The sequence below is a fragment of the Lipophrys pholis genome (genome assembly GCF_963383615.2).
Source record: "Lipophrys pholis genome assembly, chromosome: 1".
Classification (NCBI taxonomy): Eukaryota; Metazoa; Chordata; class Actinopteri; order Blenniiformes; family Blenniidae; genus Lipophrys; species Lipophrys pholis.
Genome location: NC_137635.1, coordinates 11,191,898 through 11,218,497, shown reverse-complemented (window position 1 = coordinate 11,218,497; position 26,600 = coordinate 11,191,898). Strand labels below are relative to the sequence as shown.

The 26,600-nt window shown below is 43.2% G+C and overlaps 2 protein-coding genes across 2 annotated transcripts in view; one reads left to right on the top strand and one right to left on the bottom strand.

The window, feature by feature from the left end:
- The window catches only part of LOC308109195 (ankyrin-1-like), a gene marked incomplete at its 5' end in the record, with an annotated part of 105,367 nt that extends 86,926 nt beyond the window's left edge, over positions 1–18,441 (top strand). Inside the window, 10 exons of the mRNA XM_080462619.1 lie at positions 3,376–3,450; positions 5,448–5,579; positions 5,980–6,123; positions 12,569–13,214; positions 13,332–13,503; positions 13,701–13,781; positions 14,768–14,851; positions 15,289–15,516; positions 16,446–16,508; positions 17,194–18,441. Coding sequence (XP_080318745.1) covers positions 3,376–3,450; positions 5,448–5,579; positions 5,980–6,123; positions 12,569–13,214; positions 13,332–13,503; positions 13,701–13,781; positions 14,768–14,851; positions 15,289–15,516; positions 16,446–16,484 — 1,601 coding nt within the window. The 3' untranslated portion in view covers positions 16,485–16,508; positions 17,194–18,441. The remainder of the gene's footprint in view (positions 1–3,375; positions 3,451–5,447; positions 5,580–5,979; positions 6,124–12,568; positions 13,215–13,331; positions 13,504–13,700; positions 13,782–14,767; positions 14,852–15,288; positions 15,517–16,445; positions 16,509–17,193) is intronic.
- A 3,632-nt stretch (positions 18,442–22,073) lies between these two features.
- Positions 22,074–26,588, bottom strand: g6pc1a.2 (glucose-6-phosphatase catalytic subunit 1a, tandem duplicate 2). The gene is made up of 5 exons (XM_080477027.1): positions 26,300–26,588; positions 26,111–26,220; positions 24,356–24,476; positions 23,935–24,050; positions 22,074–23,052 (listed from the first exon to the last, which is right to left on the bottom strand). The coding sequence occupies exons 1-5, from the start codon at positions 26,530–26,532 to the stop codon at positions 22,550–22,552; spliced, it is 1,083 nt and encodes a 360-aa protein (XP_080333153.1). The 5' UTR covers positions 26,533–26,588; the 3' UTR covers positions 22,074–22,549.
- Between the last annotated feature and the right edge of the window lie 12 nt (positions 26,589–26,600).

Below are 26,600 nucleotides of genomic sequence, written 5' to 3'. Positions count from 1 at the left end.
ACAAACACAGAAGCCAAAGAGGTGAAGGACCACACATTCAAGTCCAGGTTACCACGGAGGGCATCCAGCCACAAACTATGCAGTCAAAGTCCGTCAACAGTGAAAGAGAAGCACAACAAAGTCCCAGTCAGGAAACATGCAACGTATAAAGTCAGGGAAAGATTAGACCCATTTCAGAATTTAGTTCCCAAGTCAAAAATCCCAGTGATGAAAGCCATTAAGGACACTCCGTGTTCACAGAAGCAGGTCAGAGCCAATTCCGCAGTTAGCAGAAGTAGCATTAAATATTCAGGGGTGAGTAAAGCCCCGGTGAGAAGCCGTTCAATAACACCCTCTGGTAAAAGTACCACAAAGGAAAGAGGGAAACAAAACCATCCAGTGGTCTCCAAAAAGTCTAAAACATTGAGCGACCGTAGCCAGGCAGCCGACTCTTTGACCAGGACCATCTCCAAGGAGGCTGAAGGAAAGATAGAGGGCGAAGCACTGCCCACTGAGGACGGAGAGAGCTGCAGCCTCAGCACTACCAGGAACACTTCCCTGTCAGAACCATCTAGAGCTTCTAGACGATCCTGCCCTTCACGCACCTCTACCTCTACCTCCACCGTCACCTGCACCACCACATCAACACCATCTGCTAGAGATGTGAGAGCTGAGGTTGAGCAGGCCAGCAGTGGGAGGATGAGGAGGAGCAGGAGGAAGAGTAGGCCGACACTTGGAGGCAAGGAGCAGAAGGAGGAAGGGAGTCAGGTTGATCAACCAATCACGGGTCCTGTCACGGAGAACGAGACTAGTTTGTAACTCTTTCTAAACACTTGTGTTCTACTCTGATCTCTCTCTACGAGATGCATGCAGCTGTTGTGGGTGCTCTGTGATGTGACGTTCTGAGTGTAGCCGTCATTTCCTCTTCCTGTCCGTGTTATCTCTGTCCTGTGCCGCCTCGACTTAGACGTAGAGCCAAGACACCAGCAACCTGCGACAGACTCCCTGAATCGAGCACTCGCTGCACTTACTTTCACGTGTTTCAATCTGTTAGGGAACAGAGTGCAATTTAATCACCTCTTTAAAATAATTTACAGCTGGTGAAAGCTTTACAACAGCGAGCCATTTGGTGTATCAAAGTAAAGGTACGGGGGCGATCATTTCAGTATCATTAGTGTCAGTTGACTGTAGAGGCGAGGTTAGGGTTGATTACGCATTTCTGTCTATTGCTGTTGGTTGCCACACACCTTTAGTTTCTCTTCACACTGAGATTTAGTTAGTTGCACACTTATGGAACCACACCACTCACCTCCACTCTGGACATGACTTAGATGTAGGGAAACTCTAATCCTGTGTTTTGTTTTTGGTCTGCTTGCCTGGTTTGTAGATATTATTTGGTGGTACTCTTAAATCACAGTGAAAACAATTCATCGGCCGAATTTGACGATCATACGTGAGTCTCAGCGGCACACGAGTGAAGCAGCCAGTTTGCGGAATAGCTGGTGCAGCTGGATCTCTTTTGATTTCAAGTTAAAGCCATGAATTGCTTTTGACCGTGAGAGGGAATGTTGCCTGATGGTAGATTGTCTGTTGTTAGTGATGTGGTACAAGCTTTGTTTTAATCTCTAAACTCTAAATATTAAGAAAATTACTAAACTTCAAATACTTTAGTGTGAATTGTTTTTCCTTTCTTTTCTTTTCTGGCCTCGCACTTCTTCAAAATTTCTATATATTTTGGTAACGTTGTAGTCGTTGTTCAGACCAGGGGTGTCAAACAGATAAAGTTTCAAAATGACCCCTCATTCTTTCAGCTTTTCAACACTTTCACATGGGTCTCGTTGGTCCAAAAACATTGTATTCAAAGTTTTATGCCCCAAATCCAGCTTTTCCTTGATTTTCGGCCGTTTGAATATCGGATTATAGGAGCTACATTCAGAATCTGCTGTGTCTGTGTGAGCTGGACTGGCTCCGCCCACACATGCCCATCTTGGGAAGAGGAGGAAGTACTTCCTCTCGTGGTGCCATGTGCCAGAGCAGAGCTGCCTAATTGTGGGAGGGTCAAAGGGAGAGCCTACCTTGATTGGGATTGGCTAAACCCCCGATGACACTCCATAGGGTTTGATTTCTGATTCGTTAGTTGGAGCAACACACTTTTTAAAAATTTAAACAAGCTAGGGAGAGGGAGGGGTGTCATTTTCAGGTATGGGGACGCATATTACTGTTGGAAATCCATTAGAAAGTAAATTTTGCATAATATGACCCCTTTAATTGGGCCACTAGTGGGTGCTGTGGTTTGTTTTTGTAATGAAACCACACACACATGCAGCACAGAACAATCCGCTCTAAACATTAACAATGGCGAGAACACAGACGACCAAGTTGGATTGTTATTACGGTGACTGTAAACTATAAAACTACCAAGTCCTCGGAGAATATGGACTGGGAGTCATGACACTCTGGAGGAAACTTTGTTCTTATTGTCCCTCTACTGAGCATGTCCAGAACTAACTTACTGTGGTACACATGTGCAGTCGCAGCGTTTCCTCCGTTTCCATGGAGACAAAGCTGGAGCGTTTTTTTTAAAACTTCCGCCTTGGGAACTGTTTTCAAAAAGTGCACCGTCATCGTGTAAGAGGACCCCAAAAGTTTTGCATTTTAGCTTAAAAATGTTGTCGCGACCTAATAGTGAAAGAAATGCAAGGCCTGTTTATGAACCCTGAACAAATCATGTAGCCAAACCAGCGACAGACTTTTGCAAACATGAAGGAAACTCTGAGGCTGATGGGGTTACAGATCACACCCCGTTTTTTTTCTCAAATCTCTTTATAGAAGATTTCTTTTTTTTTTTTTTAAAGAATAGTGTTGTCATTGTTTATAGGTCAGTGTGCTGTCTTTTTGTTTAAGATTGAACTGAGTTGTACATGCGCCTGAGCTAAAAAATCATAAATAGTGTCGTTTCATAGAGATGGATAATGTGGATGAATGTTTGTTTAGTTTGTAGAACTTTTTGTTTCATCCTGTGTGTCCTATTCCGTGAGGTGAGGTTTTGAGGAAGGCGTGGCCAGAAAATCTGTTTTTCTCTTTTTTGAAGTGAGACTTGGGACATTGAGCTAAAGTTGGTCTTTAAGTTGTTTCAGCACAGACACATCGGAAAATGACTATTTTAATTAAGAAGGCCTTTATTAACGTGTTATTTATATGACTAAAGTACATTAACGTCTCCAGGCTGAAACAGACAGACTTCTAGTTCACGATCCCAGTCTGTTCCTCTCATTATAAATGTTTTTCTGACTGTGCTTGTGTGCCAGGAAGCACATTGGAGTAGCTTGGTAAATGTTGCCACGACGTGATGTTAACTGATTGTCTCCCCCCTCCCCCCCCTTCACCGCCACACAGGCCCTCAGAGTCCCTGTGAGAGAACAGACCTCCGGATGGCGATAGTAGCCGACCACCTCGGACTCAGCTGGACTGGTGAGTCTGGAAACGTCTCACTGTGTGCAATTGTGTGCACTGTGACAATTTTAAAATGTGGATGGATGTCACCATTTTTGCAAGATATTTAAATAATTTTTTTTATTATTTTGAATAACAACACTCATTCTCTATTATATTTTCTTTATTTCACTTTATTGATATTTTATTTAATTGTGTTTCATTTCATTTAATTTTAATAAACCCCTTGCAAACATACTTATATACATACAGACGCATAACACATACATATAATTCAACCTATCCACATGCGATTTTTGGAGCCTAGATCTCAATGCATACTGAGATCGTTTGCCTGCCTTGAGGTTGTCATAATAACATTTTCACATTTCAAACAAAACCATGTGTGTGACACATTTGGCTTCACCATCATGTTTTGTATGTCATGTTGAGGAGCTTCAGAGAGTTTCACAATGTTTGCTGCCATCTGGTGGTCATGCAGAATAAAATTCTCTCGAATGAGCAGTTCCGCAGTGGCATTTATGGTCAATACATCATTATCGTGAGGCAGATCATGAGTTTCACGGCCATAATTTTAATGTAGATATATTCATGAGAACTTGTGTTAAAATATTAAGAGTTATCAGTGTGAACATTACACTTCTAATAAGAACACTCCGGTCTGATCAATCCAACTTCTCCATGTTGGTATTGGGACGATCAACATTACCGAAGTAAAACATGTTTTCAGAAACGTTGATGAAGTCTTTAATTTGTTCGGAAGTATTTAGAAGTGATCGTTTGGCGATTCCGCGTGATTATTGTACTTGTGCTCAGATCAGGGTGTGTCCTCCTGCAGCTTAACCCCAGCCTGACCGCCTGCACTGCAGCACAGCCCAGCCCGGTGTGGGTGTGGTGTGGTGGGGGGCATCGTAATGACGTGCCCGTAGAAGAAGTATGATTCCATATCGTGGTGTTTTTGTGGATGCCCCCCCACCCCCACCCCGTCGAAGGAAACCATTCTGATGCATATTTAATGTGTTCCTGTTGCGGAGCTGCAGGTCTGCTGAACATCGTGTTCTCCTGGTTTTCGATCCGTCGTTCATCAGTAGAGGCGGCATTTCTTGTTCGCCACTTGTTTCATTTTGATTGTAGCGTGATAAATGTGAGGACTTTACAATCTTTTCTAGCTCACGGCGGTTGCCGTGTGTTGCATGACTCAACATTTCAGCAGCACGCTCGTGTGTGTGTGTGTGTGTGTGTGTGTGTGTGTGTGTGTGTGTGTGTGTGTGTGTGTGTGTGTGTGTGTGTGTGTGTGTGTGTGTGTGAGTCGGGGAGCAGCTCTTCCTCAGACACACTCTTTTTCTGTCCTATGTCACACCCTGTAGCAGTGCAGCGCCTGACTAATGCAAACAGACTCATCTGACGGATGATCATTGGATCCGCACAGTCAGAGCAGCTTAAAGAAACGGCATCATGAGCCACAGCAACATTTGAATTTGACTATTTGAAGGAAGATTTCGTGGCGAATATTGGTTTTTTTTTTGTGGGCTGATTATTTGATTTATTTCATTTTTTTCCTGATTCTGACAACATGCGGCCTTGTGTGAGGAGGAAAAGAGTGTTTTCTTTCAACTTGTATTTAATAAGAAAGACACAGAGACAAACAACATTCTGTCCTACCCTTTATCTCGGCTCTGAACAAAACTGTTAGGCGGTCAACTGAACACATCTCAGCCTCTGAAACGATGAAATCGGATTAATAATCACATGTGGGAAAAGAAGTATTCATTCCAATCGGTGGGAAATAGAATCCAAGCTGCGTCATGACAACTTTTAACTTTGATTAATAAAGACACGGTTATCTGAAACTAGGAAATAGAATTTAAACATGCATATTTTAACTTGGGAATTGATTCAAGAACATGAAATGTCTGATACATTAGTTCATTTCTGTGGTCAACCAAACCATCTTCTCTCCCCGTGCAGTGATGAAACAGTTTTCCTGACGTGTTTTTTATTGACGTTTGTTGCAGAGCTGGCCAGGGAGCTGGATTTCTCTGTGGAAGAGATCAACTTCATCAGAGTGGAAAACCCCAATTCCCTGACAGCACAGAGCTTCATGCTCCTAAAGAAATGGGTGCACAGGGAGGGTAAAAATGCCACAAGTAAGCAAACCGTGTGCGTGCACGCCAGTAACACAACTTTCCTCTTCAGAGTTTCCACAGGAATTCTGACCGTTTACCACAGTTTTCAAACAATGACAGTCACAGAGTGAGTTAAATAGTTGTAATTAAGTCTGACATGTTGCATGATTTCTAAAGTCGGAAGAAGGATTTGACCTGAAATGACGTTGAATGCTGTTGTATTTTAGAGCTTTGCTTTAGACAAGTGTTTGCCTGATGGATGCCCGAGATGAGTTTGACACCCCTCCGATAAATCATAGGAAAAAAGTGAATGGGAAAATATGAATTCATGCTGGTGCTTTATGATGCTGTGATATGATTTGTGAAGAAATCTCTCTCTCTCTCTCTCTCTGTCTCTCTCTCTCTCTCTCTCTCTCTCCAGCGGACGCTTTAACCGCGGTGCTGACTAAGATCAATCGGTTGGATATTGTGACTTTGCTGGAAGGGCCCATATTTGACTACGGTAACATTTCAGGCACACGCTGCTTTGCCGATGATAACGCAGTATTCCCGGATCAGTCCGATGGTAAAGTGTAGCCCACCCTAGCTGAACTCTCAGTCTATCTCTCAGTCTATCCCTTCACCCTTCTTCACCTCCTCTCTCGGCCAGATAGATAAGAGCTGACTGTGTGAACAAATGGAGAACCAATCAGGCCTGAGCAAAGCGTCGAAGTTAAGCACGACTTAGCGCTCGGTTAAACGGACCCGTAGTCAGGCGCCAGCTTGGAAGTTTCCCCACTCTGGGCAGTGAACTCCATTCATTGGAACTTTATTGGCAAGCAACAGATTTCATTTAAAAGAAGAAAGGAAAAATAAATAAATAAATTTGTTCTCCCATATTAATGAAGTGCAGGAAAATCTGTGCCACTTTGGGTGCATGAAAACCTTCAGTGTGTGTTTCACTGTTTTTTGTAAACTACACAAAAGCATGATGAAGGGACTGAGCGCCATCTCTGCCCCGACTGAGAAACCTGCTGGCCCCATCCAGAAAGCGAGTTTTCTCAGGCGGGGCAGTCATTTGGTTCCACAGAGTTTTGTTTATGTGTTTGCCTGTCGGATCTCCGCTGATGCACATTTGCAGAGTTGCATCACTAAGACTCACGGAAGAGCTAATTAGAGAGGGCAGTTCAAAGTAATGGCATGGTGGCTGTCAGCAGTATGGCAAGTCCTTCTCTCTCTCCCTCTGTACTTCTGCCTTTCCTCCTTCCTGAAAATGAAATGTGGCAATGAATTTCTGACCGAGAGCCATTCCAGAACTTTTACACCCTTTTTCTCCACCGCTGTACCTCCTCTGCAGTGGTTTTCTTTCAGCCGCACTAAATTGCATGTAGATAAATAAGATAGTCCATTTTTTTATTTGGTTGCACGGCAGACAGTCTTTCACGTGGACTTTAATCTCACAGTTAAAGCAAATTAAATGTCTAATTTTAACTTTTAGCTTACGTCAGGCGATATAATCGGGGTGTTTTTATGCTTAAAGTGAGCGAATCATGATTGAATGATTGAAAACGAGGTTTGGAAGGAAATATAGCCATTCACCTCATTTGCTTTCACCGCCAATGATACTCGCGCTTTCTCTGTATATTTGATACATAAAGAAAAAAGAGCAAATAACCAAAGAGTGATAATGAATGGATAAACAGCTACATTTTATTAAATCAGATAAAAATGGCTGGAATAAATAGAAAAGCAAAAATAGCATAAACAGTTGATGTAATTAACTCTACTATGACCCAGACTTAAGTTGACATTAGTTTTGCTCAATAAGAAAAATGATCTCTTGATAAAAAGCAGTTTCAGTCTGTGTATTGTCATCATATTTCTTTATTTTTCTACATTTTGAGTTGAGTAAATAAGTAACTTAAAAACTATATTTCAATATTTATTTGCGAGGTATTAACCGTTTACTCTGGCGGCCGAGGTGCCAGGCGCACATAGCAACTAATCCTGTAATGACATACATATTTTGAACATTATAAGTATAATAAAGCCATTAATAACTAACCAATATTACATCGTGTAGAGTCATTTTCATTTGATTGAGGATTTCACCAGTGACCCAAACAAAGCTCCAATGCTACATGAGTAAAACCGTCCAATTATTCCTAAAGTGCTAAAAATGACTCAAGCAGATAAAAGATTGTAATAAAATAGCAGCATATCTTTATTATTAATTTAATGTTAAACATGTTTTGTGGCTCTACTGACGGTTGCAGATCTCTGAATACTCACATGAGATCATCCGTCTCCTAATTTAGGGTCGAGGATTTCAAGGAAAACACTTCATTTCATTCAGCGATGTTGATAATAGTTGTTAACCTTGATCAATGTTCCACTTTCAGTTGAGAGTAATGCAGGAAATCTCCATTCCGCTGCATTAGTCGTACAGATTAACGTTATTTTAATTCCAACAGTTCATCCTCGTGTGATTTCAAAGAGACGTCGCCAGCAAATCAAGAAAATAGAGATTAAACCTCAAGCCCTCAGAGTCGGTCAACAATGAGACAAAGTTCTGAAATGGACCTCGTTTACACTTTTGTATGATTCGGTTTTCTGAAAGTCATCTCAACACAAAGATCTGTCCGCGGATCTTTTTGTCCAGATGGTTTGAAGTGACGCCGACTGGACGAAAAGAACTCTCTGCATGGCTTTGGCTTGGTGTGAAGCGCCGCTGCTCTCATGTCGTCCGCGATACACCCGGCACTCTTTAAACGGGCGGAGCCTTTTCAGCTCGTCGAAGCAGTGTCCTCCTTTCTTCCTATTTGACTCTGTTGGTCTGTGACTCCGTTGACCCCCGTGACTCTGGCAGACGAGCTGGAAACGAAGCGCCTCTTTTCAAAGTGTCCATAGTGTCTATCTGCTGTTCGCTGTCCTGTTCCTGTCATCTCCTGGGTTTTTCTCCGAGCCTCCCGGCCTCGACGCTCCTCTGTAGCTTCCTCTGCTTTGAGACCAGCAAGACTCCCCGCTGCCTCCTCCTCTTCCTCCTCCTCCTCCTCCTGCTTCTGAGTGGCTAACGTCTACAGTCGTGTCCCTGCTCCTCCCTTCGCCCCACTAACTCCTCCTGACGGCGGCCTCTCGCTAACAGCTCCCTGGTCCAGTTGTAGCCACATCGACTAGACTGACAGTGCAGCCAGAACGAGTTTCCTCTCCAGCTCGTGGTCGAGTCACCCGACATTGGACGTTTTGTTTTTTTACCTTCTGCATGGAAAAGATCCGGGATCAGAGAAGCTCAGAGAAGCAACTATTTACACATGTGGATGGAAACAAGCTCATTTATTCTTCATGTATCGACTCAACCAGGTAAACTGGGTCAGACGAAGTCGGATGCAACCACAATGAAACAGAGATGATGTCATCGTTTGCAAAGCTCTGTGAGGCTATTAAACATATGCCATTTCTTATCCACTCCTAATCTTATCACTGCCCCCCCTATGGCCACCAGTGGTACTGCTCCAGCAGTCCGTATCTGTAAACTTCAAGGATACGGGCAGAAATACAACTAAATAATACAAAACTACATATCTGTATGCATATTCACCTAGTGCATAAATGAGACTTTAGTCATTAGTCTCATTATATTAACAAGTCGTAGTTCTTTCATACACTTAAAAAAAAAAAGTCACAGCCGTAAACCATTGAGCAATTTTCCACCCTTTCTCGTGAAGGAAATCTTGTCTCGGGTACTTCATGACGAGGTATTATTATTTTAATTGTTACAAAATGTTATAATTATAATGGCTCAAATATTTTACGTTATTGGCTTTATTACATTTAAAATGACCTAAATGATGACATTATTGACAGTTATTAGAGCCTTGGTTATTAATGTTACATTATTAGTCGTTACAAAGGTTCTTAAAAGTCATAAAAAACCATCAGCACTACGACACACAGCTGCTTTGATGAGCTTTCTCGATGCTGGTTTCTTTTCATGCAGTACAGTTGTAATGAGCGTCCAATGTATTGTTGCACAAGATGTTCTATAGAGGCTCCGTGCTCATCTGGATAGCGAGGAGAAGTTCTAAAACCGCTCCTCTCCCCAGTTCCCCTCTCAGCGTCCTCTCTGCAGACCTCCTCGATCGCAGGACCAGCCCTCATGCAAGATGTGAAATTACTTTGACCATCCTGTTATGAACTGTTCCAAAACATTGCTTATCGGCTGAGATAAGCAATCCGGTGACGCTGCGGTTTCTCCGCTTTGCGCAGCTTCGCAAACACGACCATGTGTTCACCTCATCGTCTCTTCAGTTTCACACGCTGTGTCTGTCGTTTCCTGTCTTTTAACAGTTTTTCTGTGCTCTGTTTTTTTTTTTTTGGTTTCTAAACTGTGGTAATCACCTTAACCTCCAAACAGTTCTTAGAAGTCCTACGCTCGCCCTGTGTTCTCAAACGCCTCGGCGTTCCCCTCAGTCTGTCCCCTCCTCCTCCTCTGTCTTTCACTTCCCCTCTCCTCCCTCCACTCCTCCTGTTTACCTCCTTCCTGTCGCTCCTGTTCTCCCTCACTTGGTGTCGCTGCCTTACTCCCCCCCTCTTCCATCCTCCCCTCGCAGTCCTTTCTCCTCCTTTTTTCCTCCCCACTCCACCCTCTTCCTGCCCTCCCCTCTTGTTCTTTTCCCTCCACCTCCTCCTCGTTTTGCATCTCCTCCCCAGCCTCCGTCACCTCCTTCTTCCTGCACCACCCTCTCTGGCCCATCTTCTCCTCTTTTTCCTTCCCCTCCTCCATTCTCACCTTCTCCTGTTTATGCCCCCATTTCTGCTCCATCACCCTCTCCACCTCTCTCTTCCTTCTTTCTGCTTCCTCCACCTCAGTCCTTCTCTTCATTTTCTGGTTCTCCTTCTCCACCTCCTACAGCCACTCCTCCATTTATCTCCGCTCCCTCTTCACCTCTGTCATCCTCTCCTCCACCTCTCTCTTCCCCCTCTTCACCTCCTCCGCCTCACTCTTCCTCCTGTTCCCACTTTCCACCTCAGTCTTCTCCTTTCTCAACATGTGGCCCCTCTTCACCTCCTCCATCCAGTATTCCACCTCAGTCTCCATCTTCTTCAATCCATCCCTCCTCTCCACCTCTCTCCCTCCACTCTTCACCTCCTCCATCCACTCCTTCACCCCAGTCTCCTCCTTCTTCCACTCATCCTCCCTCTCCACCTATCGTTTCCACCTCTGCACCTTCTCCAACTCAATCCTCCTCTTCGTTAACTGGTCTTCCCTCCCCACCTCCTACAGCCGCTCCACCATTTACCTCTTCCCTCTCTCCTCCTCCATCATCCTCTGCTCCATCTCACTCTTTCTCCTCTTCACCTCCTCCACCTCACTCTTTCCCTTCACCTTCTCCACTTCTGTCATCCTCTCCTCTACCTCACACTTTCTCCTCTTCACCTCTGTCATCCTCTCCTCCACCTCACTCTATCTCATCTTCACCTCCTCCACCTCCGTCATCCTCTCCTCCACCTCACACTCTTTCCTCTTCACCTCATCCACCTCCGTCATCCTCTCCTCCACCTCAGTCTTTCTCCTCTTCACCTCCTCCATCCACTTCTCCACCTCAGGTCCTCCCTTCCTGTGTTCCTCCTCCACCCTCCCCTCCTCCCTCGCCGCTCCCCCCTGGTGTCCCCTCTTACTTCAGGCGGGATCGTTCTGTTCCTGAGGTTTACATTTAGACTCTCTGTCGCCTTCCTCTTTAAATCAGACTAACCCCACGCCACTCAAATCTTTTGCTCGTCTTCTTGCAGGCTTACAGGAAGTCGAGCACATTTTTATTTCAACTGCTGTCCAAACCTCACTAATTCCATTAAAACAAGTCTGAGGCTGGGTCTGAACTTTCGGTTCTGCCAATTTTAAGGAGTTTTGAAACGGCGCCGGCGTCTCTAAATGTTGATGAAATGTTTGTTGAAGTTGATTTAGGACATTTAGAGAGAAGTGAGACTCTTTATTCTGTCTCTGATACTTTTATTTCTCTGTGTCCATCTCTGTTTGTTCTGGTAGTGTCTGTTCTGTTGAGCTGGTTCAGAAGTCACATGTGAATCAAAAAGGCTTAAAGTGGGAATTCGTGGTTTTATAGGATTTTTCGGGGGGGCGAGGGGATAGTATGTCTCTCCCTTAAGACATTTTATAAGGGACCCAGATATTCACCGTGAACCGAGTCGACTCCCCCCAACTCCACCACGTCCTGTAGTTAACATGAAGGAACCTCGAAAAGACACCATCTGTGAAACACAGTTTCTTTATTATATTTTGTAACGATGTGTTCTTTGGATTTACACGCCGTCTTAAAGCCAAACGCTATGTAACGTTTTTTTTTTTACTATTTGATTGATTCATCTTTGTCTTTGGCTTGAGGTGCCGCCACTTTTTTTCTGCTGCGAACATTGCGATTTTTGCGAGAAAAATAATTGAATGCTAACTTACTCATTTTTAAAACATAAAAAAAAGTTATACCTCTTAAACTCGAGAGAGCTTTGTGACACCCCCCCCCCCCCCCCCCCCCCCCACACACACACACACTTTCCACTCAAGTCATCTTCTTTTAGCTGTTTACTTTTCACCAAAACCTGACATATTTTTTCAGATTCTTCAGTAGTTCCACTATCTCATCGCGTCTGCGTCTTGATTCCCAAAAAACAAGCCACCGCCATGTTTGGAGTGACGCTTGAATGATTCATTTAGATCATTAAGATTTAGTATAACCTGGAACTTTATTGTTCCCATGACAGAATCGGCAGTGTGGGGTTAAAGTAGAGCGGTGACATCCAAACCGTCTCTGCCCTGCGGCCGCTAGAATTTCTTCTGGTGGACATCAAAGTTCGTCCTGTGACTTCTGAACAAATGCTTCCCATAAATGTTTCAGGTGTTTCTCATTTCATCACCTCCACCACTCTACCTCTCCCTCCTTCCACTTTCCTCCCCTCGTATCTTCTCCCCTCCCTCGTCATTCCTCTTGCCCTCTAATCCTCTCCTCCTGCCATCCACCCAGGATACCACAATATAGACCTGGAGCTGCAGACCCCCTCAGACCTCAACTACGTGCCCCCCACCCCGCTGCGCTCAGACGACTTCTTTAGCGAGGGCGACGCTAGCGTAGAGTCCCCTAGCAAGGCGGCGCCCGCCAGGCCTAGCGACCTCTCTCTCACTCAGACCACCAGTACCTCCAGCAGCGACCCCCTCACGGTGGCCCCGGGGCCCAGCGCCGCGGAGCCGCCCATCGTCCGGCCCGAGGACACCGCCCTGACCAGTCAAGAAAGAGCGACGCCAGCCCCGGGTAACGACCGGAGGGCAGCGGAGCGCTCAGGACGGGAGGTGGAAGAGCCGACAGCGGCGCGAGGGGCCGCTCTGAAGAGTCAGGTAGGGAACCTAAAAGACGAGGTCGCCTCGGACGTGAATCCCGCAAACGGGAGGGAGGAAGAGGAGGAGATGACCCCGGAGAGGCTGCGGAGTCTGCTGGAGGACATAAAGCTGGAGGGAGGCGTGGAAGAGGAGGAGATGACAGAGGAGAGGGTGAATGCCATCCTGGAACAAGTACGGCAAGCAGAGAAAGACGTGTGTTCAGTTCCAGGCTGGAGCGAGACGTCGGCCGCCACCGGAGAGTCTGCAGTGCCCGGCCTGAGTCCCGAGGAGGGCAGGTAGGGGCTGGTGTTTTGTAAAGTACCCCGAGAATAACTGCAGCAGCCCACAACCCTGAACCTGGACGACATTTAGAACTGAAATGTGGATTTACAGAATGTGTCTTCCTCCTCCAGCCCCGACAGTCTCGCTGATTCTCTGGAGCAGCCGCCGCTTCGGAGCGACAGGCTGAACGGCAGTCACGGCGAAGCGGCGAGGGAGGGGAGGAGCAAAGGAACTCAGGAGGACGGCAGCAGCACAGCGGGACCAAGCAGAGCGCAGCAGGACGGGTCTCAGCACAAAACCCCGGTGAGAGTCACTCATACAGACAGAAAACACACAGGCTTGTCCTGCAGCGCCGTCTTTCAGTTTTTAAGACTGGAGCGCAGCTCCATGCTACAAACCTGCAGGCAAAACTAGATTTTTAGCTTTAAATGTTAAATGATCCCAAATGTGCACTTTTACACGTGGACTCATTGCGCGGGTGCTGGGCTGCGTCTCGTCAGGGAAGCGTTAGAGCCGAGGAGTCCAGCTCCGATGAAGAAGCCACGGTCACCAGAGTGTACCGCAGACGGGTCATACTGAAGGTGTGTGAGGCTCCGGACTCGCCGAGACGGTTTGAAGGATTGACGTGACCTGCTGTGTGTCCTGAGCCCCAGAGCTGGCCTGTGCTTCTCTGTTGTCGTGGAAACGGGGCCTTGGTGTAGTGGCGTGCGTGCTGGCTCGACCCTGCAGAATTGGTTTGGTTTGGTTTGGTTCGGCTGTTTTGCTGTGAATTTACTTTTTCTACACACACAAAATAACATTCTACATTTCTTGAGGAGTTGAACATTTGACGGTTTATATTTGTACAGAACCACAAAGGAAGCTGTCAAGTCAATAGAGTCTGTGCGAGTAAATGAACTTCATTTATTTAGCACATTTTCACCACTTTAACGGTGGTGCCTTGTGAGTGTCATTATGGCTCTGAAGCCTCATTTTAAGCCAATAAATAAGTCAAGTCTTTTTTATTTATCACACACAACAATTATACATTGTATTGTGCAGTGAAATGCTTTAAGTTAATAAATATATGAATAGATAACCTTTGTTTTTGAATGAGGTGTTGAATTTCTTCCTGCATGTTTTTTTTTTAGGGAGATGAGGTTCATTGTGTGGTTTGTTGGGAAGGTTTATTTTTTATTTTTTCGTGCACGCTCACACATCCTCTTAACTGCTTTTCCATCTTCTGGTGTTAAAAATGTGTCGTCGTTTTTGCAGTGCAGTGTTTCTTCCAATGCAGGCTCGTGCTTTTTAATCTGATTGCGTTCAATGTCCTCACGTCTGCTGGGTTTCCGGACTCTGTGCGCAATAAATCTACAAGACAATCACAGCTTGAAGCGATAAAGAAGTCTTCACACATGAAGTCGAATTGAATGGCTTTATGGGGTTTGAACGGTTGGAAATGCGCCCGCTGTGAGGAAGCTGCTCTGTTTGCTGGATAACCATCTCACGCGAAAACCCCAAACTCATCCTCACCTTTTCTACCGTCTGTCTCTTCACTCTTCCATCTCCACACAAACTCTAAACGCAGGGAGAGGAGGCCAGAAACACTCCTGGAGAGTCTGTGACGGAGGAGCAGTTCACAGACGAAGACGGGAATCTGGTCACCAGAAAAGTAACCCTCCTCTTCCTCCTCCATCTTCTGTCTCGCACACACACACACACACACACACACACACACACACACACACACACACACACACACACACACACACACACACACACACCAACAGGACGCAGCCGCACGGAAAATGAAACATTCATCCATCTTCCAAACCCGATTCATCAAAATCAGTGTCCATCCCACAAGGACAGAACATGCTCAGGGAGAACAGGCACACTCCACATAGAAAAGCAAACTGCAGAGAAACCTCCAGCATCCACGACTGACAAAGATGAAAATCAGCAACTAAAAGTTTCAGCCTAAAAGCTGCATATACAGAAGCTTCCCTGCAGGCTGCACTCTCTCCACTCCCTCTGCTCCATCTTTCCATTGTTTTCCTGTCAACATGCTCCTCCCACCTCCTCCTGACCTGCTTCTGCCCCCTACAGGTGATCAGAAAGGTGGTGCGCCGGGTTTACAACTCTGAGGAGAGGCGGGAAAGTGAAGGAGAAATAATTGCAGATGAAGCTGCTGGTGTTGGTGTTGGGGGAGGAGGAGGAGGTGGTGGTGGTGGTGGTGATGGTGCAGCCGCTGCATCCTCAGCGGGAGCCTCCGGGGGGAAAAGCAAGAAGAAGGGGAAGCGCTCCCGCCACAAGGAGGAGAGGGGGAAAAACGAGGTTACTGCTGAAAACGAGTCGCCTGCTTGTTAGCTGATGGAGCTCTGCTCCGTCACTCCTGCATGACGACGTGTAGAAACTCTGGATTAGATCAGACTAACGTGTATGAATGAGGATTAACACACAGCTGATATAAAGAGACTGAGGCTGCTGCCGTCGTTTCCCAGCAGCTTATCTTTGATTTTCAACTGATATTTATTCATTAAAAAGACATTTTCAGAACTAAATGATCAAATTAGCTATGGTAGTGTGGAAAGGGACGTTTATATAATCTACCTATCTAACCTTTACTTCTTTTATGAAAAAAGTACACAACTTGTTTATTGTGATTAAATGTCTTTACTTAGTGTGTTTCATTCAGTCTGCTGGTGAAGCAGCTATAACCAGCATTGTATAATATATATAATTTTAACTAAGGCCTAGTTTCAAATGAAAAGGCATCGTTTTTTGCAATTTGGTTTCACAAAAAAATTCCCGTTTACATGGCTGCGTATCGAAAACGATGTAGGTTTCATATTAGGCCACTAGTGGGTGCTGTTGTTCCACCTCGGCAGCCTTTCTCAAAAAGTTGTATTTTCAGTGACTCCTCGCAGCGTTGTCGTGTAAACAAATCCTGAAACGCTACGGGAGTTTAGAACATTGTAAACAGGATTACGTCCCTCTACACCCCCCCGAGCCGTTGTACTCTCGTTACTTCAGGAGCTGTGTCACTGTGTTTGCTGTGCGACTAACATTAGTGTTTCCACTAACATAGAAAAGTCTTTTTCCTGTCGTGGTGGTGGCAGCATGTGTGATTTAAACCTATTCTCTCCTTCCACTCGTCTTTCTTCCAGCATGACGTAGCTGAGCAGCAGTTTGTCGGCGCTCGCGGTCCAATTTCAGCCCGAACACTAACTGTCATGTGTCTTTGTTTTTCTGCCTTTGTCAAGCCTGGAGACAAGAAACAAGGGAGGAAGAGTCAGTCATAACAGGAGTCCTCGCACCTACTCCTGGTAAGACGCCGCCGACAGTCTGACAGTTAAAATCCTACTTTTAAATACAAATCAAGCAGTGGAAGGATTCACAACTAGTTGATGTATAACAGTTAAAACTGCTACTTTAGAGACTTTGTTCACTTAAAGTTGTGAAATACAATGTCTTTTTTGATCAGTTTTACATGTCCAACGTATTTTAGAAAAAGAAAATACATTCCTTACATCCGGGGTGTCAAACTCATTTCCGTCCAGGAGCCACAAACATTCCAATTCCATCTGTTCCGTGGGTCAGGCTGGTAATATAATACCATAATAACCTTTAAATTTAAGTTTTCTTGGTTGTTGTGCAGAATGTACGTGATGAAAATGTCTTTATTTTGTGTGCCTGGCACATATAGATAAATTCTTATTAGTGTAAATACATTTTTCTTTTTTTTATATATATATATATATCTTAAGAAAGTGAATAGATTACGTTAAAATCTATTAGAAAATGATAACTTTATTGATCTAAACTTTGCGATGTACATCACATGGCCCAGACTGATTTATTCCCATGTTTTTAGTCTTAAATTGACCATTTTGAGTCATTTGATGCATTAAATGTCAAAATCTAATTTTCCGTGACTTTTTTTTAAAACTACTGACGTTGAACTTGAGTAACTCAGCATTTTGTGGTAAATGTGTGACCTTTGACCTCCAGGTCAGCGCCCTCCAGCTGCCACCCGACACTCGACCCCGGGGAGGAAAAGCGGACCAGAGACCCGAGTCGGTCGGCCCACAGCGTGTCTGAAGCTTTCACTTAGAAAAATCGCATGGTTTTTAATTCTGCGAGGCCGGTTTACTTTCCTTTGATTTCGCATGAGCATGTCACCAAACGTCACTCACAAGTCGGAGGGCGGCGGCGGCGGCGGCGGAAGGAGGACGCGCATGGACACGAGCGGGAACTTTCTCCAGTCGTCTGAAACCAAGCGAGAGGAAACGGTGAAACTGCTGACAGATTCTCAGACACTCGCCTTACATGGTCTATTTTTTTTCCTTCCTGGACCCGCAGCGTCGGGCTGTACCACCTGGTTCTTTTATAAAAAGAGTTAAATGGGTGATTTTTGTTGTATATAAATGACACTGTACAAAAAAAAGAAAAAGAAAAAAAAGAAGAAGAATCAGTAGCTTCACAGATTGTTTATGCACTGATTTGTGTTGAAGCTTTGCAGACTTTGTATTGAGGTCGACACTGTCGGAGCGAGTGTGTGTGTGTGTGACCTGACGTGCTCTTCCTGACACGACAAATGAGATGAAATGAATGGAAATATAACACACACACACAAAAAAAAAAAAAAAAGCTTGATTTGAAGCGTTTCTTTTAGCTCCGCTCCGTCTTCAGAGAAATGATATTTTGCTGCATGTGACGTCACTTTATTATTATGTTCTTTTCTTTTTTCTTCTAATTCAAAGCACTGTAAAACAATTACAAGCGGATTCTGCTGGTTCTTCTTTCTGCACTCATAACACATAAATCCTGACATTTATAACTGGTTTTCTTTTTTTTTTCTACAAGCAGAAAACACTTCACTCAAACTGTGTCCGTGTGTGTGACAACCAATAAAACCCGCCTCCGTTACCACCATGCATCACACTACAATTTCAAGCTTTTAGGTTGACTGTGCTTTCTTTATGACGACTTTAATCTTGTTTATTTTTACACCAACAGAGAATCTCACTTTCAGCCAAAAGTATTTGTACAAACAGCCAGACTCACATTATCGATCGCTCGGTTTTAAAAAAAAAAAATGTTTTGTTCCCGTGTCAGTCTCTGTCTTTCTTTCATACAAATCCACCGTCAGCGTCCCGTTTGATAAATCTGGTACCAACATGTATGACGAACCAACATAGCCTACACTGGATGATCCAAGTAATTATTTAAGCAGAAAAATAAATTGTGTTTAAACTGAACTTGAGTCCGTCTGGTTTGTTCACTTTCTCTGAATCGAGGGACGATGCATATTTGATTGATTAAACTCTACATTGTGGGAACTTCGAATTTAGTTTCTCAGCAAATTATTCAAGATTTCAGTGCATTTTGTACATTTGCAGGAAGATTTTGTTAATTATTTATGGAATTATATAAATTACAAGAACATGAGGACAGGAAAACGTGAGCTAAATGTGATCAATCTTGAACTGATGCTGCTTTTTTAGTTTGTAATTTAAAGTGTTTTAGCTCATGACTTGATGATTTACACATTCAAATAGTTTTACTTTCTGATTTAAAAAGTTAAAAGGTTTTAGTTCCTTATTTAGTTTTAGTTCTTCCTCAAAAAGACCTAAAACACACAAATATTTAAATATAACCCACATATCACCATTTGTGAGTTTTACAATTCTGATGAGGCCAATTTTATTTTTTTATTTTTTTTAGATATAATACACTGATTTACTGAACATATTTGTATGTTTATAACTTTTGTTTACAGTGCTGATATTCAAGCACATTTAGGTTCTAAAACACTTCAATTTAGAAAAAACACCAAACAGTAACACGCGTCCCAACAATTCTACATTCAATTTCAAATTCTTCATTAATGCAGGTCTGTTAACATTGTCATAATTATATGAGGTCATTTTATCATACCTGCTGTGCGTGAATGAGTCTCAGTTTTCAGATTGAAGTCCAGTTTACATGGATGTTCCTTCTCCGCTTCAAACTTCCAAAGGTCAAAAACTATTTAAATGTTATTGAATAATATATTCATATTTGAAGACTTAAAAAATACTACAAACTAAACTATTTTAACTATCAGAAGCCCAAATCCGGCCAGCGGGGTCAAAATGCCGCTTATTTACAAAACAACTTGTCCAAAAACTAAAAGAAACTGGGGTAATCATCAGATTGTCAAGTTTCCGAGGGTACCTGAATGTATCACAGGAACATTTCTACAACATGGCCTTGGTTCTCATATCTTCACATCCACCCTGTATTCGCTGTAACAAAATTTATAGAATTTTGATTCCTCACGGCAGTGCCTCTATCCGCCTGCTCTCAGTGCCTTGAGAACTTTTAAAAACTCAACATATTTCTTAATAGTGACAAAAATAACAATCTTGCTATAATGTAAATATTTCAATAGATTTTCTTCTTTGATCCTTAGACTTGAAATGTGTTATATAGTTATTCACTGTTTTCATTGTTTAGAAAACAAACATTTAGAAAATGACAATTTTTTTTTCTTAATGATTTATTGCATTCTGATTGTGTCGTGCTGCACAGGAGACATTGTTCAGTTACAGCTGACTAAATGAGACAGACACAAAAAAAAACAACACACGTTGGGATTCGGAGGTTTAATCATTTTACAATAGTTTTTATTTGTTGCTAAATTACTTAATGTGTGTTGCGTTCTCTTACCGGGTGTAAACATTTCCTCCACAGCGGTGGAGCTGCAGAGAAGAACAGCCTCAGTAAAAGCTCCAGTATGGACAAGACGCATCAGAAAAAGCCCATTTATTTCATTTTTGGCGTATTTTGTGGCTTTAAAAGCCACATTGACAACTTAAATGACACAAACTGTCAGGTGCGTGAGGAAACTTCAGGGCGCCGCCATGTTTTTCTACAGTTTTCTTCTTCTTTGACTCTAATAAAGGTCTAAAGGCGGAAGAGCGCTTCGCTCTGGTCCGGTCCTCCGGTGAAGTTCTTTAATGTAATGAAGTTCTTTATTATTACTATTGAATCGACTCACTTTGCCGAAACATTTTCAATCACTGTTTCTGACAGATGCAATATAGATAAAAATATTATTTTTATTTGTTTACCTGATTCCCCACCAGGAAGGATTTAAAAGAACTGATTATTTCATTGTGTCTCATTAATAACTTATCAGCTTTATATTCTGTTTGAAGTTAGTGCAACAAGGGAAAAGTGTAGTAGGTTGGTGGTAATTAAGAAAAAAAAAATCTAGTTGTAGAATGACAATATGCAGCTGGGTGCTTTTGTAATGCATTGATTAAAATTTCTCGAATAATCTTTAAACAGAAGGTTATTTTTTTAAATACTATATGATGCATTTCTTTGTAGAGACTCTGCCCCTCTGAGGTTTTGGGAATGATCTGCAGCTACATTAACACAGACAGACTTATTAGTGACAACTCACAAAAATCATAATTTTTGGGTCATTAAGTGTGTCAGCGCCACCGTGACGCACGCACATGCTCATCTGTAAAGTTCCTGAAAACAAAGACAAATATTGAATGTTCAGCTCGCTCCTGCAGGACACACAAACACCAGCAGCTCACCGTCAGTAAGATTCGGACTAAAGGCCAAGGTTTGACTCCTGAGTCAATCATCGAAACAAAAAAATGGCACTGGAGAAGAAACCATAAGCGAGAACTATTGTAATCTAATAGAAACTTTTCATCATTTAAATCATTTTTTTAATCATTTAAAAAGCCTGAAAAAAACCACTTTTATTGGACACCAAGTAGATTATTTAGAATGGGGTTGCTAGATTCAACATTATGTTGGAAATGTAAACACTGTGATGGTTCTTTGATACATGTGCTGTGGTCTTGTCCACAAATTCAATTGTTCTGGATGAGAATACATAATTTTATACAAAAGGTATCGGGTGTACACTTGGATTTCTGTTCATCATTGTATGTTCTTGGACACTCAAAGGTTTTGCTGAACTTGCCTAATGCACTGAAGGACTGGACACAGACTGTGATCATGATTGGAAAACAAATTCTGCTCAGACACTGGAAATCCCCAGGAACGCCCCCATTTGATGAATGGACTGCGGAACTGTCAAAGGTTGCTGCATATGAAAACAAATAAGGTGCACAAATATAAACAGAAATGGGGCAGATACATCGCAATGATGACTGCATGAGGAAGGGACGAAGGTATGTCCACAACTATAAAACAGAACCTCAGTTTCTTCTTTTTTTTTTTTTTTTTGTTTTTTCTCCGGTTTTGTTTTGTTTTTTCGTTTTGTTTTTCTTTTGAAGAGCATTGATAAGTATATATAATTGTTTTGTTTGTGTAAAAAAAAAATGTAAATCAAAAACAAAAAAGCCTGAAAAAAGTGGAAGAGAAAGTTAAATGGATTTTTTTTTTTTAAATGTAAAAGAAAGAACCCCAGAAAATATGAAAAGAGTGAAACTTCTAGTTGCTAAGCTGCTTTATATGGTGAAATATCTAAATTGGCTGAAAATAAAAAATAGAAGACCCAGACTGCTAAAAATGGCTCCAAAAATTGGGTTTGAAGTTGCAAAAATAAACCTGCTCTTACAGTCGAATCTAATTGTAATGATACTGAAGAAATGTAGACACTCTGTCAAAACGTTTTACTTTTGACCTTCCCAGTGTGTTTCTGTTTTCCTTCCTACTTGATTCAGTTTGTAGTTGCTTAGTGTTGAACTTTGTCTCGGCGGACTAAAGGCTGGTTCACCCTGGAGCAAGTCGCTTCATCAATGGTGGAAAAAAAAAAATCAATAAAACCTTAGTATTCCTGCATTAAATGCTTTTAAAAATGCCTCATTATTAAAATCTCCTGCATGTGACCAAAATGTGAGTCAAGTCATTTACATTTCTAAGATGATCTTTATTTAAAAAAAACAGCTTCAAAAATACTTTCTATAACGTTTAAAAATACAACACTGTTACAGTTGAGATAGCATATCAAAGGTGCGTGTGTGTGTGTGTGTGTGTGTGTGTGTGTGTGTGTGTGTGTGTGTGTGTGTGTGTGAGAGAGAGAGAGAGAGAGAGAGAGAGAGAGAGAGAGAGAGAGAGCGAGAGAGAGAGCAAGAGAGAGAGAGAGGAAGATCTTGGCTGCAGGATGATTATCATGTTTTGTGCGAGTTGACGTAGTTCTTTGGAAGTGCCTCTTTGCATCCCGGGCAGTGCTTTTTGTTTTTGGTTTTTTGCTTTTCACTTTTTTACTCTTTACTTTTTGCCACACAGAGGTCAAGGTTCAGAGTCCCGCCTGAGGAGAGTTTTCGTCATGTGAACGTAAGAAGCACCAGAGGGGAGTTTGTTTTTCTCTGTCTTATCAGGGGAGCCGTTACACTCCCTTCTTGCCCTGCTGACTCAGCGCTCTGTTGACGCAGTAGGGGATGATGCTGACGGCGACCAGGGGCACGGTGGCGCTCTTGCAGAAGGACAGCAGGTAGAAGAGGGCGGCGATGTGCGTGGGCGGCTTGAAGGAGTCGAAGAGGTGCAGCAGGAAGAGCGAGCTGAGGACGCAGGCCGCCTTGACCGCCGTGCTGCTGCTCCTCTTGGCCTCGGTGTAGAGCGGCGAGTGCAGGCCCAGGCCCAGGCCGAACAGGGTGCCCATGTTCCGCAGCAGGCTGGCGAACGGCGTGGAGTCCAGGTGGACCCACTCCGGCCTCGCGCACCACTTCTGGGCCTTGTCCAGGGTCCACAGCAGGTCCACGCCCACAGCTCGCAGCAGCAGGTAGAAGCCCACGGCGAAGCAGGTCAAGAAGAGCGTGGTGAAGAAGTACTTCCTCATGCTGGCGCCGTAGATCCACTGGGTTCTGTTGAAGGCCTCGGCCACGATCATGCCTGCAATTTACACAGAGGCCATGTGAGCAGTGACTCACATTCACTACATTCATAGACATTGTGTATACGTTTCATACATCCATCATGACCTTCTATGTCACTTTATCAAGCTTGAGGATGCGTTCCTGCACCAGTCGGTCCACAGACACACACACACGTCCACATAAATTAACACCTACAGCTGTTTTAGAGGCACCAGTCATTTTCTAGGTCTAAGGACGCACAGGAAGAATATGCAGACTCTGCACAGAAAGGCCCCCGGACGCTCACCACTACATTTCCATCCAACCCCAGTTCTGAACCCAAATTGTCACTGGAGTAACTGCGATTGGGTTTCAGTGCTGCCGCACATGGTCAGAGATGCAGGTGTCAAATAACGACCCACTACAATGATACAGCAGAGGTGTGAAACTCATCTGAGGCAACACATTCAGCCCAATATCATCCTAAGTGGGGCCGACTGGTAAAATAATGTCATAACAACCTTTAAATTTGAACTTTAAAGATTTTCTGTATCGTGGTGTTGAGTGGAAGTTTTAAAAAAGTTGATGTTTATGCAAAATGTTTCATCATTATTACCGAAAATGACTAAAATCTCAACATTAAGCAAATTCTAATGATACTTTGTGGCGCAAAACTCAAAATGTCCAGAAAACTTCTCCTATACTTGCATTTTGCAGCCTCCTGTCACACTGTGATGGACTGTGTTAAATAGACCATAGTTTACTTGGTTTGGCCTGATTGGAGCCTGCTGCGGGCCAGTTTTGGCCGACGGGCCTTATGTTTGACACCCCTGGCCTTACAGTGTCTCATGGGACCCAGAACCTTGTGACTGGATATCACTCCCCTTCACAAACCACTCTGAGCCGAAGACAAACTGACCTGTGATGACACCGGCGACGACCTGATGAGGGAAGTGTGCAGCGATAAAAACCCTGGAGAGACAGACGCAGACCTGGACCGCGCAGAACAGCGTCCACAGAACCGCCTTCAGATACCTGCCGGGGGACAAAAGACTCAGTCACACCCTGGGAAGTCTTCATACCAAAACTAATATAACAATTAACACCGTTCCTGCTCGTCTTATCTGGGGGAACTTCGGGTGCTTGCACATCAAAACAAGCCTGGAAACAACAGACTCGCTTGAACCAGCAGTTCTCAGAGGTCAATGATCAACTGCAGCTGAGAACAGATAGCGTGTCCCCGGCGATAAGGCCGGACGGAGGGAACGAGATGGTAAACAACAGTGACGTCGGTCACAGGAGGGGAAAAAAAATAGCGTTTCAGGAACATCCAGACTCACCAGTCTCTGTTTGGGTTCTTCTTGCTTCCAAATTTCTTCTTACTGGTCATTACGGCGAGGATGGAGGTGACCAGGGTGTAGTAAACCCCCGCTGCGCCCATGGCATGACCGGAGGGGCTCCCTGGACCATAAGGGGGGGGGGGGGGGGGGGGGGGGGGTAAATTGGTAAATACAGGTAAATTGACTCAATTAACTAATGTACACGTCAATAGAAACTGTTCCATATGTAATAACAGTTTATTGTCATATTTCATTTCTTATTTGAACACTCACAACTTTTTGAAATGCAAAACACTTTTTTAAATCTATTTATTGATATTTTACACTAAAGTAGTGGGAGAATAATTACAGCAACAAGCTTTTTGAGTTAATACAATTTTATTTTAATCTTTTATTTAATTCTGGACATTCTCAAAATCAGTATCAGTCCACAGTGCACACCAGATAACCAAAGATATTTCACCACACAAACAGTGAATAATCACAGCAGAACAATATACTCAGATATCATGTCTGAAAAGGAGTGGGAATAAGTATAACTTATTAAATCCCAAACCCTTCTCCATAAATATTATATAATTGTTTTTTTTAGCTTCCACTTACTCAATTCATTTAAACGTGTTTGAACTATATAAACCAATGAACCAATAAATTACATATTTTTTAAACCAATTAAACAAACAATAATGTAATATAGAATAAATATGATAAAGTTGTTTGATCATATCCAATTGTACATACATAAATCACTTTAAGTATACATATATACAATATATATGCATAGGAATGTATTCACACATATACCCACATGTAGAAAACTACAGCATGGAGGAACATTTGCTCATTTTGACTAAAGTGAAAAATCAGAGTATTTTCATGTTTTTCTGGCTCTTATCTCATCTTGAGCACTCCAGGAACACGTAATGAGAAAACTTCAACCATTTCACCTTTGTTTTAGGTAATTAAACTCGTAAAACAATTCTTACATAACATCACGACTTCAGTATAATTTCACAGCATCATTCAAGTTGTTTCAAGATTATTAAAACAAACGTAAACAGTGGCTTTAGTTGAATATATTCACAAGTCAAAGTGTTATTTTTTTTTTTTATGAAATATGAAAATAGGCCAATACTGACTGTACATTTTGACTGTACGTTTTCATCAGTTTAGTCTAATTAACTAAAGACATTTGAGTTGATTAGATTATCACTGAATAGAACCTAGTATAGTATTTAAACCATAAAAACACACAAATCTTTAGTTAATCTTTAATTGTTTTCTTCTTTTGATCATTTCTGTAAAATAGCAACCACCCAGAGACTAGAAAATATAGGGATTTAATATACGGGTTAATTCACAATTTTTTTCCATGTTTCATCCAAACTAACAACTTATATAATACAGGGCTGAATATTTATACTGAGATTTTGTATAACTGAACAATCCTTCGGGTTGTGTTTTGGCTCTAGTTATCCTTTACTTTCAGTCTGTTGTGGTGGTTTTTAACTGGAAAATCTTGAAAAACTTTTTTTATAAAAGTGACTCCATATTTCATGATTTACACTGTAAACCTACCGGCGAATCCCATAACATAGAATAACTCTGTTTTTTATAGATTGTTTAACAATTTCTCGACGTTTAGGGAGAATGTGTGTGTGTGTGTGTGTGTGTGTGTGTGTGTGTGTGTGTGTGTGTGTGTGTGTGTGTGTGTGTGTGTGTGTGTGTGTGTGTGTGTGCGTTGACCCTGCTCACCTGGCCCGGTCTCACAGGTCATGGGATACTGCTCGATGTGAGGAGGAACGCTGTTTGCATAGTACGGCGTCTCGTGGACCCACCAGTACGGCCTCTCCCCAAACAGGATCCTGCAGGCAGAGACGGGAAAACCTCGTTATCACCGGGGAACCGTTTCCACTCCAATTCAAGGAGAAGCCCCCAACTCACCATTTAAAGACTAAGTTGAGCCAGTCTCCGATCACGGCCACCCAGATGAGCTTGATGGCCACGTTGGGCCGCAGGTGGAACCACAGAGGGAAGAAGATGAAGAAGGTGTTCCTGAGGTCGGCCGCCCAGGAGACCCACAGAAACAAGCCCTGGGCGTCTTTGTAGTTGGTCTGCAGGTAGTGGGTGCTGCTCACCCCGAAGCCCTGCACGGAGTCCATGATGGTGTCCAGCATGGTGCCACTACGAGGAGGGAGTCTGGGCCTGCTGATGTGCGAGTGACAGAATCGACACTGTTGCCACC